Source organism: Ictalurus punctatus, chromosome 18 (assembly GCF_001660625.3).
Source record: "Ictalurus punctatus breed USDA103 chromosome 18, Coco_2.0, whole genome shotgun sequence".
Lineage (NCBI taxonomy): Eukaryota > Metazoa > Chordata > Actinopteri > Siluriformes > Ictaluridae > Ictalurus > Ictalurus punctatus.
In genome coordinates this window covers 19,063,840-19,077,131 of record NC_030433.2, presented here as the reverse complement: position 1 = coordinate 19,077,131, position 13,292 = coordinate 19,063,840, and the positions used below count along the sequence as shown (strand labels likewise).

Here is a 13,292-nt window from a genome sequence, read left to right as displayed (position 1 = left end):
GTTATAGACACATATGGTGATGTTCCTGGACAGGTAATGTATGTAAACACGATCTATACAAAATGTTTAATTGTTTAAATTACTGCTTCACATAACGAATCAAGCTGCCATGTTTTCATCAATCAGAGTGACTGGTAAGGTTCTGCTTTGGACAAACCACTTTCATAGAAATGTCATGTATGTAATCCTAGCTAACTCCCATACAGGTAAACAACGTTAACCATATTAACTCTGGATTAAAAGCCTGAGACCTCCTTACAGTGAAAAACAGGACAGTAAGGACACTATCGGCCATTCTAATAACTCAATATGAGGCATATTTTGCATGTTTATAGTGTTATAACTTGGCTTTCGAGCAGGTGAATGGACAAATGGCCTGCACATGGGACTCTTGAGAGCTACTGCTATGACAAGAAGTGTAAAGCATGATTACATGATAAGCCACTGTGTATAAGAAAAATGTGAAATACAATATCAGCTTGAGATACGTGAGCACAATGTCAGCGATGTATGCTATACTGTATATGTATTCTTGGGATACAACGGGACCCTGAAGCGCTGCACTGTTTGCAGCAGAGGAAGAAGCTGTACACAAACTGAGTCATATAGAGCAATCTTTGTAACAAAGACATCTGCAGATTTCGACATAGAGGAGGACTTGTGTTTTTTTGTCCGCTCTCGCAGCCATTGTTTTTGTCCGCGTTTGTGTCAACACAGCATGCGTGCGTCATGGCCCTCTCGTGAATGCGTCTGTCGGAGACATAAACAGAAGTGAAGATATTTTGTGAATTCGTATCGCTTCATAAAATTGGGAGTCACATGGATTACTTTTACGATGCGTTTATGAACTTTTTCGTGCTTGAAAGTTTTGGTTACTTGGACCAAAATGTCCTCATTTGTGTTCCGAAGATGAACGAAGGTCTTATGGGTTTGGAATGACACGAGTGCGAGGAATTGATGACGGAATTTTCATTTTTTGGTGGACTATCACTTAAATAAATAAACAGCCTACCTCATCTCTTGAAAGTGATGTCATGACAATCCTTGCTAATGCTAACTCTAGCTAGTTGCATGCTAATTCTAATTGAACACTATGTGGCATTGCAGATCCAGGGGCTGGAGCTTTGCGTGCATGGGCAGGAATGGGGACGGACTCAAGAAGTTAAATAAAATAATAAATCAAATCTTGTTGAACTCCACCTGCTTAACCGCTACAGATCTAATCTTTACAAATTTTGACTGATGCTCCTTTAAGAAAGAAAAATATATCATCGTTTATATTTTAATTTTTTCTGGAAGATGTCCATTTTACATTTATGGAAGGAGTCTCCAGTGTCAGCATTTTGTAAAAGTCAGAGGTAAAGCTGTAGCTTTAGGTTTTCATATCATGACCAACCCCTCACACCCCATGCCATAATCCTCCTTAAACAGAACCATTTTTATGTCCCTTTTCTCTGATGTGTTCACTTTACTGCATATAACAAATGTCAATATAATTACACAAAACACAAAAAACCAACGTACAGACTTCATCTTTTTCTTTCTATTTGTTTTGTTGCCTTTTTTAAATATTTTGTTACATTTGGCAGTATTTATTTGCAAATCCATGTACAACATTTTTTTTACTGTACTGTATTTATTGCATTGTAATTGTATTGTTATAATTCTATTTTATATTGTGTTGTACTGCTGTATTTTCAGAATAAAAACTCATGTAGGTATGAATTTATTGGATCTTTCAATGATTCAGTGGGACTAAATGTAAAGCACTGCGAAAGTAAAAGTGCACCACAATCCTGACCTCCTGTAAGGTGCACATTTGACTAAGAAAGTTAATGCTCTCCTAACAGCATTTTGTACATTTACATTTATTCATTTAGCAGGTGCTTTTATCCAAAGCGACTAACAAATGGGTTATTTGAATTGAATTTGGTTACTTTTTATTTATTTATTTAAATTTGGATTTCATAAAGTGTAAGCATTAACAGCCTAACCAAAAAACCCCCCAAATACATTATTTGGAATGAAGAGATAATTTGCTCTAAATAGATACAAATACAGATATGAATATGAGTTGCACTATTTGTTTAGAAAGCTTGCCAGAAAGGATCACAGGGCATGTGGTTGAGACTAGCATGCATTGTGCCTGGGATCCTGCAGGACACACCAAAAAAAGTAGTGCAAGTTGGTAGGGGTTTACTTTCCTGCAGGTGAAGAAAGAAAGAAAGAAAGAAAGAAAGAAATACAGATATAGATTTAAAAAAAATAGTGGCACTGTATTATACCCCTATTATACACATATATAAAAAAACAACATGAATAGGTTGGTATAAATTTATGCATTGCTTTAAATAGAAATCCATCCATCCATCTTCAACCGCTTACTCCTTTTCAGGGTCGCGGGGGAACCTGAAGCCTATCCCAGGGAGCATCAGGCACAAGGCGGGGTACACCCTGGACAGGGTGCCAGACCATCGCACACACACATTCACACACTACGGACACTTATACACACCAATCAGCCTACCATGCATGTCTTTGGACTGGGGGAGGAAACCCCCACAGCACGGGGAGAACATGCAAACTCCGCACACACAGAGCCGCGGGAATCGAACCCCGACCCTGGCTTTCCCTGTGAGGCGAACGTGCTAACCACTAAGCCACCGTGCTTTAAAAAGAAATGCACAATTTAAAGATGATTCATAAAGGTTTTTGGTGTAACTGGCTTTTAGTAGCCAAAACTTGTTTGTTCAGATCTGTTGGAAATGAAATAATTCAGTTTGTTGTTATTTAATGTTTGGGTAAAAGTGTCTGTAGAGCCTGGTGTGTATATGTCTGAGTGTAGGAAGACACAGGAAGGAGATACACAAATTTTTCTCTGCGCTTCAGGTTCCCTTTATTTTCTCGGCCATGCTTTTTAGCACACTGTTCATTTACTCAACGAAAGACCAAACAAAAATACAGTACAGTCTCAAAAGTTCATGGCTTCCCCGTCGGTCAAGCTCACATTCTGTGCGCGTGTGTGTTGTGAGCCAATAATGCTTGACCACACCCCCACCTGACTCAGGCCAGGGAGCCGTCTGTCCTGAAGCCGACACCGCCCACTCCCCACTGCCCAACCCCCAGGGTTTGGCATGCAAGGAAATCCGGCACATCCATCTACACCACTGGCATGTGGACCATTTCGAACTTGAATGTCTGCATTGCCAGATATCAAAGAGTGATCTGCACATTGGCTTCCTTCACGCGGTGGAGCCATTAGAGCGTGGCATTATCGGAACAGGGTGTAAAGGGGTGCCCCTTTAGGTAGTATCAGAGGGTGAGGACCGCCCAGTTGATAGCCAAATACTCCTTCTCTGTCACGCTGTACTTACTCTCCTTTACTGAGAGCTTCTGGCTGATGTACCGCACTAGATGCTCCTCCTCCTGGAGTTCATCCCCGACCCATATTGTTTTGTGTTTGGGTAAGAGGTAGAGGTAGAGGTAGCTGTGTACAACCATGCCTGGAGGAGTCTGGATGTGTTGCTCTATGACGTCAGTGCGAGATGAAAACATGCAGGAAAATTCCCCTTGCAACCTGCCAACCTGTGCTTTTTATGGACAGAGAAAAGTTGATCTCCAAAGGGGAATTGGCCCACACCTTGTAGATTTAGCACCAGCTCCTTCTTCGTAGGAACCACCATCGCCAGAGCCACAGGCACTGCCTATCTCCATGGTTTCAGGAGATTGAGGTGGTATATTTGAAATGAATCACCTCTATCCTTTTGCCTCTTAGCTGTGTGACCTCAAAGGGCCCTTGCCACTTTGTGAGTAATTTAGAGCTTTTTGGCACTGATGAAAACTCTCCAGTGTTAGGTGACTCTAGGTGTGAAGGTTTGCTCTCAGGTCCAGAATGTATTGAATTTTGTGGAGGCTTGTTGGACCACTCATACTGCAAATAACAAAGGTTTGATCCAAATATCACAGTTCCAAGTGTCATCATGAACGGCCTTCTGAATCATATATCATGGTTTGGATAAACCTTTTGACCAGCCCAATCTTTCTGCAGACGGTAAAAACTGGTGTGAATTGATTTATTCACCAATAATTTGTACAGTTCGCAAAGAATGTGTGATACGAAAGATGAGCCTTGGTCAGTCAGGATCTCCTTTGGGATCTCGACTCGGGAGATCACAAAGAAGAGTGCCTCTGCAACACTGCGTGCGGAGATGTTGAAGAGGCACCACTTTGGGGTAGCACTTTGCATAGTCCACTAGACCTAAAACAAAGCGATGCCCTTGTACGCTCTGTTCTACTAGCCTGATGAGGTCCATACCAATACTTTCAACGGGGACCTTGATTGATGGAAGGGTGCACAATGGCGCTTTTGGGGTGGGTGGTGGATTCACCAGCTGACATTCCCCTGACACACCACCGCAAATACCCAGCCAGTTGAAACAGCCATGAGATGGTTTAGTGTCTTATCCTGGCCTATATGCACAGCCATGGGAAAATGCTTTTCCATGCGACTCTTCACTACCAACAATTGGGTCATGTCTTCCATAGTTTGAGTGTCTTGAGTCACTCAATATAACCTTGATCACTATCCTTGATAACTGAATAGTACTGGTGGGATTTGCAACATTTTGAGATGAGATTCAACTTTATTGTGCAGTGTACACATAATTTGCGGACCATCAATTACTCTCACTTGGTCAAAGACGTGCCTCAGGGTTTTGTTGTGCAACTGCTCCAAGGGGAAATCCCTGAGGGGCGGAGCTGCTTGATCAGGGGAGGCCTGGGGTGTATCAGGGATCCGGATCAGTTCTCCCACTTCCACCAGGGAACACTGATCCAGGAAATTCCCAGATGCCCCACAACACCAGCAAACCTCCCCAGGCTTTGCCCTGGTCAGGGTGGGTGCAGATGGGTCTGCCTGTGGAAAGACAGTGAGACGTCAGAGTATGTCAAGGACTGAATAAGTCACCAGGGTTACTCTGATGCCCGGCCATCCCTTGCAGTACTGCCCTTTTAATGCTCTGGTACTCCAGCTGCACAAATGGTGGTAGCAACTGGGTAGCATGTGGGGCTTCCCCTGACAGCAAGGGGAGGAGGTGTAGGGCCCACCTGTTCTCCAGCCATCCCCATGCAACTGTCGCACACTCGAAAAGCTCCACGAAGGCCTCCTTATTGTCTGTGGAGGACACAGTCATGGGATACTGGTGAAGCCACAGCTGGAGAAGTTGTGAGCTGAAGCAGCATCTGGAGCACCTGTCTGTCCTTGGCCAGGTCCTGCATGATGGCCATCCCTGCTGTTGTTCCTGGCGCCAGCCGAGGAGGGCTTGATGTTGGTTTTGGTGGAGGCTGACAAGGGACCAAATTATCTCACTTCCATGGTGGCGTCTGGTACCTCCTCCCAGGTTTCGGCATCACTGTAGAAACCAGTGTGTGTGTGTGTGTCTGTGTTTGAAAGAGGACTCATGAAGGAGGCAACCAAATTTTCCTTGGAGCTTGAGGCTCCCTTTATTTTCTCAGCAGTGCTTTTCAGTTTTTCAGCACACTTTTCATTCTCAACACAAGACCACACTGTCTCAATAGTTCACAGCTTCCGCTTCATTCAAGTTTAAGTTCACTTCAAACTGGATCACACTCATGTTCGTGTGTGTGTGTGTGTGTGTGTGTGTGCTGAGCCAACTCTGCCAGCTCTCTGTATCTCTCTCTCACCAACCGTGTTACTGGAAGCATAAACAAAGCACATATAAGAAAACTGGCAGTAATCACACAAGAATCATCATGTGTTACTTGCCCCTTTCGACCCGCCATCTCTCCGTCCTCAACCACACCCCTGCTGCCACAGAATCTGTTTAAGTGACAGGACATAGATTTTAAGCACTTTACTAAAAGCACTTCAGGAAAACTCAAAATCAGGGAAACACAGTTTTATCACTAACAGAACAGTTTCAGAAGGCGGCAACCTTCTCACATTTTTGGACCAAAATTGGTTTGACAATCTCACTTTTTACGTCACATCACTTTTCTGCTCCAGCTACACCACTACAGAATTGATTTATGACCATAAAAAGGCATCCATGTACCCCCCCCCCCCCCCCCCCCCACACACACACACACTCACACTCTTTGTAAGTTGAGCGTGCCAAGGTGGAAAATGATGTCATTCCAACCTGAAAATGACCACTTACAAGGCAAGTCAAATGCTGCGTTAGTCCCCCCGTTCCTGTTATAATAATCTCCACTGTTCCGGGAAGGCTTTACACTACATTTTGGAAAGTGGCTCATTCAGCCACAAGAGCATTAGTGAGGTCAGGCACTGATGGAGGTCTGGTGCTCAGGGTGCATTCCAGATCATCCCAACGGTGTTCAGTGGAGTTGAGGTCAGGGCTCTGTGCAGGCCACTCGGGTTCTTCAACGCCACATTATCATGCTGGATATGGGTGTGATGGTTAGGTGTCTACAATCTTTTGAGGCAGAGTAGGTAACATCACCATCTCACAGCTCCAGGGACCTGGGTTCAATCCTGAGCTCAGGTTACTGCCTGTATGGGTTTCTTCCAGGTTCCTCAGCTTCCTTCCACTCCCTAAAAATATGCAGGTAGGCGGACTGCCAATGCTAAGTTGCCCCTAGGTGTGAATGTGTGCATGATGCCCTACAACAGACTGGCATTCCATCCGGGGTGAATTCTCCCACCATGCACTCAGTGTTACCAGAAATGGCTCCAGATTCACTGAGACCCTGACCAGGATAAAGCAGTTACTAAAGTGATTGAGTTTTTTCACTGTATTTGATCATGTTATCAAGTGTATTAGGAGTACAAAAGCACATTCTCCAACTACAAAACATTAGCATACAGCTGTGATTTAATTAATTATTGTTTAATTTGAACCGTTTTGGGTTTTTTTTAAATCTTTGTTTTTGGATTGTAAAGTCCAGGTCACTTTTAGACGTAGATTATATTTATGCTGACTTGACATTTTTTTTAAAAGTCCAGTTTAAGGATTCTTTGTAGAAGTCTTATTAGACAGGGTGAGTCATTTTCCTTGAGGGACAGACAGAACTGCAGTGAACTGCTCTCTCAGCGTCTGGCAAAGTCCAGCTCCAAAGAGTACTCGCTTCAGTGGTGAGCGGAAATCTTTGAGCAATGCGGAAAGGCAAAGCTGAAGAAAATGTATGCTGGAGACCAGAAAGCACAGTGTGACAACCAGCAGCTGAGAGTCTTACAGAGTCTAAATTTTTGGTTTATAGGCAGCACTGAGTCAGGAAAAGAGCTGGTGAGAAGAATAATTTGCCCTGTACTTGACTGCATTTTAAAGACGTGCAGTTTGGTCTTATCAACAGCTTCATACGCAAATTGGGAAGGTGTGGATGAGGACCGCAACTTCTCGGTGTACAGTCTGTGTTCATTCCCTTAACAAAGCTGAATCAGGGCTGCATCGATACCAATAACACTATCAGGTATCTTTAGATATAGTGCTCATTTACCTATACTTATTAAAAAAAGGCTCTGATTCCAACAAATGATATCATTGTGATCTTAGCCTAGTGTATGTTGATGAGTTAATGGACAGATGACACAAATATATTTGGAAACGAAATCACTTTTAAATTCAGTGTTAAATAACAGTTTTATTACATTAAACAATTAAATAAAAATAATAATATTTATAAAAATGCTGACGGAATCTTAATAGATGGTAACCCTGTCTGCAGTGCTCGCCAGAAGAAAGTCGCTGTGAAAGGGGGCGTTGGTGCTTCGTCATGTCTTGTCAGTCAGCTCGCCTGACTCTTCCTCTCAGTCAGCTCGCCTGACTCTTCCTCTCAGTCAGTTCGCCCGACTCTTCCCTTCAGTCGGCTCGCCTCACTCTTCCCGTCAGTCGGCTCGCCTCAATCTTCCCGTCAGTCGGCTCGCCTCACTCTTCCCGTCAGGTGGCTCGCCTCACTCTTCCCGTCAGTCGGCTCGCCTCACTCTTCCCGTCAGTCGGCTTGCCTCACTCTTCCCTTCAGTCGGCTCGCCTCACTCTTCCCGTCAGTTGGCTCGCCTCACTCTTCCTCTCAGTCGGCTCGCCTCACACTTCCTCTAAGTCGGCTCGCCTCACTTTCTTCACGTGATAAATGAAATCTGACTCCAGCTGATCTGTGCTGCGACTCCGACTCATTCGGCTCATGCTGAATTGAGCAGACGCGTTCAGTTTTTAATTGTAGCGTCCGATTTCACGATCAAAAGACAATGTTACATGCTGCGCCAGTGTCAGACTCATGCTGGGTGTGTGTGGACAGCATTTACCGTGAGTTTTACAAAGCGCACAGGGTTTTAATAAAAAATTAAATGTGACACAGTAATACTAACCGTCAGGGAATTTTATCGTGAAACCGGTAACCGTTTCATCCCTACACTCTAACTTTTTTATATTAACGCACTCAATGTAATGTTTTATCATCTCTGTAGCAACAGCAAGGCTTCTGTCATATTACGGTGTCATTATACCTACGTTTATTCCAAGTTATATTAAAACACCAGACCCACCAACCATTATGTACTTTGTGTAGTAGCTCTGCAAAAAACTTAGAACATAACAAAGTACAACTGTATGAGTTATCACTCAAAAATACACCACACTAGCAGAGTTTTTTTTCCCAATTAAATGAGAGATGACCCAACTGACATGAACTTGGAATGATCTGCGCAGGTGTTTTGAACTCTCCGTTATTAACCGACACTTCCTGGAAACCGCGCTCCCTTCCCCCAATCTCCTGTGCGTTTACCTCATGCAGGGATGCTTGCACAGCCTCCCTCGCTCTCTGTGACAGTCATATTTTAATTCCAATAATCTTTCAATATCATTCATCTGAAATAAATATATATTTATACAACAGTTAGTTCTGGTCCACTAATTTAATTGGAGCAACAGTGCTTTAACAGTGCTGATGTTAAGTATAAAAGCATTACAATGCTTTTACAATTTACAACTGTTACAATCTGTGCATTGCATGGGAATACACAACACCCTATCCAGCTGTGGCTTCTATGGGAACTATTTTCAACTGAAGGAGCAAAAATAAACAAAACATCTGTAGTATAAAAGCAATTCCACATTCACACACACAGTGGATTCAGAAAGTATTCAGAACCCTTTACTCGTTGCACACTTTATTGTGTAGTGGATTTGAATGGATATAATAGCCATTTTTACCCATTAATCTACACATAATCGCCCATAATGATTAAGTGAAAACATGTTTTTAGAGATTTTTTGAAAATTAATTCAAAATCAAAAACTGGAATCTCTTATTCACACGTATTCAGACCCTTTATTCAATACTTTGTAGAAGCCCCTTTGGCAGCAATTACTGCTACAAGTCTTCTTGGATACGTCTCTACAAGATTTGCACATCTGTATTGGGGCAGTTTATCCCATTCTTCATAGCAGATCCTCTCAAGCTCCATCAGATTGGATGATAACAGTTATTACCCAGTTATTACCTGGGATGTTACCTCAATTGTTACCAGTCTCCCTGTCAGTGCCACCAAGAGGCATCCCCATAGCATGATGATGCCGCCAGCTTGTTTCACCACAGTAATGGTATTAGCCAGGTGCTGTGCAGTGCCCGGTGGCTTAGTGGTTAGCACATTCACCTTACACTTCTAGGGTGTGCGGAGTTTGCATGTTGTCCCCGTGCTGCAGGGGTTTCTTCAGCGTACTCCGGTTTCCTCCCCCAGTCCAAAGACATGAACTGTAGGCTGACTGGCGTGTCCAAAGTGTCCGTAGTGTATGAATGGGTGTGTGAATGTGATTGTGCCCTGTGATGGATTGGCGCCTTGTCCAGGATGTACCCCACCTTGTGCCCCGTGCTCCCTTGGATAGGCTCCAGTTTCCTCACGACCCAGTACGATAAGCGGTATAGAAGATGGAAATGGATGTGCAGTGCCTGTTTTTCACCAGACACAGTGTTTGCTGTTCTGCCCAAAGAGTTCAATTTTCATCTCATCAGACCAGAGAATTGTTTTCCACTTGTTTCTAGAGTCCTTATGTCATATGCCTTTACTCAAAATTGTCTTGAGTCTTGCCTCTCTGCCATGAAGGCCTGATTTATGGAGTCAGAGATGGTTGCCTGTCCAACAGGTTCACCCATCTCTGCACAGGACTTCTGGAGCTCTTTTAGAGTTACTGCTGGGTTCTGTCTTACATACCAGTCCAAGGCCCTTCTTTCGCAGATGCCCAATCCCCAAAAACTCTAGGAAAGTTCAAAGTTGTACTGTAAAAAGACCAGGTGATTTTCCCCCTAATCTTCAACTGTCCAGTTTATTTGAGTCTGTGCCTATGAGAGCCTCAGATTCCTGTTCCAGGAGTGGAATTCAATGTGGTCTTCTGTTATTGTAGCCCATCCACCTCAAGTTCAAAGTTTTGTGCATGCTGACATGCTTTCCTGCTCACCACGGTTGTAAAGAGTGATTATATGAGTTACTATATCCTTCCTGGAAGCTCGAACCGACCTGAGCATTTTCCTCTGACTGCTCTTATCAACAAGGCATTTCCTGTGTGAAAATCCCAGGAGATCAGCAGGATCTGAAATACTCAAACCCAATAGCCATGCCATGATCAAAGTCACAGAGATCACAAATTTTCTTCATTCTGATGTTTGATGTGAACACTACCTGAAGCTCTTGACCTGTATTCGCATGATTTTTTGCATCGCACCACTGCCACATGATTGGCGGATTACTGCATGAACGTTTACTATATTTATCAGGGATGGTCCAAATGGCTCTTTCAGGTTTTTTTGACTGAAAAAAGAATGAACATTTTGACCTTGACTGTGATGATAATTAGAAGGTGACAAAATATTTTGTTTTTAGACAACCGATCCAATATCCAACTGAGTTGCCACAGTACCCGACTGCACAACTGGTAATATGATTACGCCCTCCACTACTCTCCTTAAACCAGAAAATGGTGGAAATGCTTGTTTTCCTGTCCTTTCTTGCCAATGCTTCTAGATGATTTAATTATTTATCATGATATTTTAAAATGAAAAATCACAAGCAGAGAAAAACCTACATCACACAAGCCTAGTAACAGCTTATTCACAGGGAGTGGTATGAACATAAACAGATTAAAACAAATTTTAAAAAGTGCGTCATTGTTGATATGAGGAAGTTTTCTATTAGGACACATTTATGTAAAGTTTATGGAAGGAGTCTCCAGTGTCAGCACTTTGTAACACTCAGAGGTAAAACTGCAACTTTATGCTTTGTGTGTTTCTTCGTACCATGACACCTTGTGTTTTTTAAGTTGTCTTATTAACTTCATGAGAGAGAAAAAATACAGCCTGGCTGGTGAGGAAACGACCGTTTATAGTTGCTATAATGGAAAGTGATGACAGGAACTGACTGGTTTCGCAGGTGCTCCAGAACTGTAAATTTAACTGAACAACGAGCTTATTTATTGACAAGTTGTCAAAATTCATCACTGAGCCTGTAAGTCCAGCACAAAAGAGAAAAATGTACGTAATCTTTGGATCAAAATAAAGCCAGCTCAAAGAGGGACAGCACAAAGGATGTGGAACTTACAACCAAAAACACTCCAAAATTAATGACAAAAATGAAAGCGTAAGCAACCGACAAGACACACAAACGGAAAGATTAAAAAGCTAAAGTTCTCACAAATTTCATATTATACAGGTACAAAATATAGTTACATTGTTGTGCGAAGTAGTGGCTATCAGTAAACAAAATAATAAAGCTTAATAACAGTGCAAACACGGCAGAACAATGAGGTTATTACGATACAATTACACACTAATATAAAGGTGTACAGAGAAATGAAGGGTTTTTTTTTTTATTTGGCCGCTTCCGTTTATTGTGTGTATTTCTGGCTCGGTTTTCCCCTCACAAAACTTCCGCCGTTCATTCATCAGCACGTGCAGCTGACAGGAAACCGGAAATAAGAATACCTCGCTTTTGTCTCCCCCCCCTGCATATTTACTCATCTCTCAAGTCACTTTTTTTCTTTCACGTCGTGACGCTCCAGCACGACGTCAAAACAAAACACTCATTTGCGCGCGCGCACACACACACACACACACACACACACACACACATACCGCGCACGTGCAGCGAGGAAAAAACACAAACAAACAAACAACACCAACAGCTGCTCGGGTGTCGCGATGTGCATAATAAAAAAAAACGTAATAAGCGGAAATGAGACAGAGGCTCCGTCCCAAATCAACATATGAAGACTATAAAAGTACACTACGCAGTACTAAATACTGCATGTGGCTAATTAGTACGGATCACGAGCTTCCTTTACGCTATTTAATGGTCGCGTGTCTTCAGGTAACCATGGCTACGTCCCAAACCATAATACTCTCGTCCTAAATAGTATGTCAGTACAGTTATATTACACGACTGTTTGGTCAGTGTTTAGTATGCAGGTTGGGACGCTGAATTGGTTTACAGATAAATATATAGAGTGAGATGTATATTTATTGGCAGTGATGAGATATCAAAAAGGAAGAACGAGCTAAAAGATTACACCAGATTATCCAAATATTCAAGTAACTACATAAACAGCCGAGTGTTGACTTGACACGCAGTGTTTATCCGGGTTCAGTCAGACTTATATAACACTGCAGCCGTCAGTTCACTCTGTCCGGTCCTGATATTTCACTAACTGATCATTCAAATTCATTTCACTCCATTTCGAGAGGTTTATGGCAGCGATTCTTGCGCAACAAACTGCAGGCTGAGATTCCCAGCCAAACAGGAAGCTCCAGAAGCGTTAGCCAGCCAGCTAGCCGTCTAACTTAGCAGCCTGGCTAACTAGCAGCATAGCTATACCCCCAAAATAACCAGACAAACACCGAGAGATAAACACTGAGAGTCTGAAACCATTAAAACAGACATTTCGGACCTGTTTGCCCCTGTAGAATAAGCGCTGTCTCTCAGGGTCCACATTGAAGATCTCCTGTATTTTGAGACGTAGGGACTCGATCTTGGTGAGCCGGGACAGATCCTCCACCGTGCGGGTCTCCGTCCCGTCTATAGTGCGGACCTGAATCCACATCGCGGCTCGATTTAGCCCCGAATAACGGTCACGTTTAACGGGAAAAAAATAAATCGGTTTAATCCGGTTTCGGGGGGTCGTAGGGAGGGGAATAAGGGGGGCTCTGAGAGAAAGTGTTCACGTCTCCATACACTCACTCACTCACTCAAACACACAAACACACATACACACACACACACACACACACTCGCTCGCTCGCTCTCTTTCTCTCTCGCTCTCTTTCTCTCTCTC

At 43.1% G+C, this 13,292-nt stretch overlaps 1 protein-coding gene across 1 annotated transcript in view; it reads right to left on the bottom strand.

Annotated features, from left to right (window-relative positions):
- The window catches only part of LOC108279364 (E3 ubiquitin-protein ligase UHRF2), a 43,685-nt gene extending 30,393 nt beyond the window's left edge, over positions 1-13,292 (bottom strand). Inside the window, exon 1 of the mRNA XM_017493576.3 lies at positions 12,909-13,292. Within this exon, the coding sequence (XP_017349065.1) occupies positions 12,909-13,061 (153 nt within the window). The 5' untranslated portion in view covers positions 13,062-13,292. The remainder of the gene's footprint in view (positions 1-12,908) is intronic.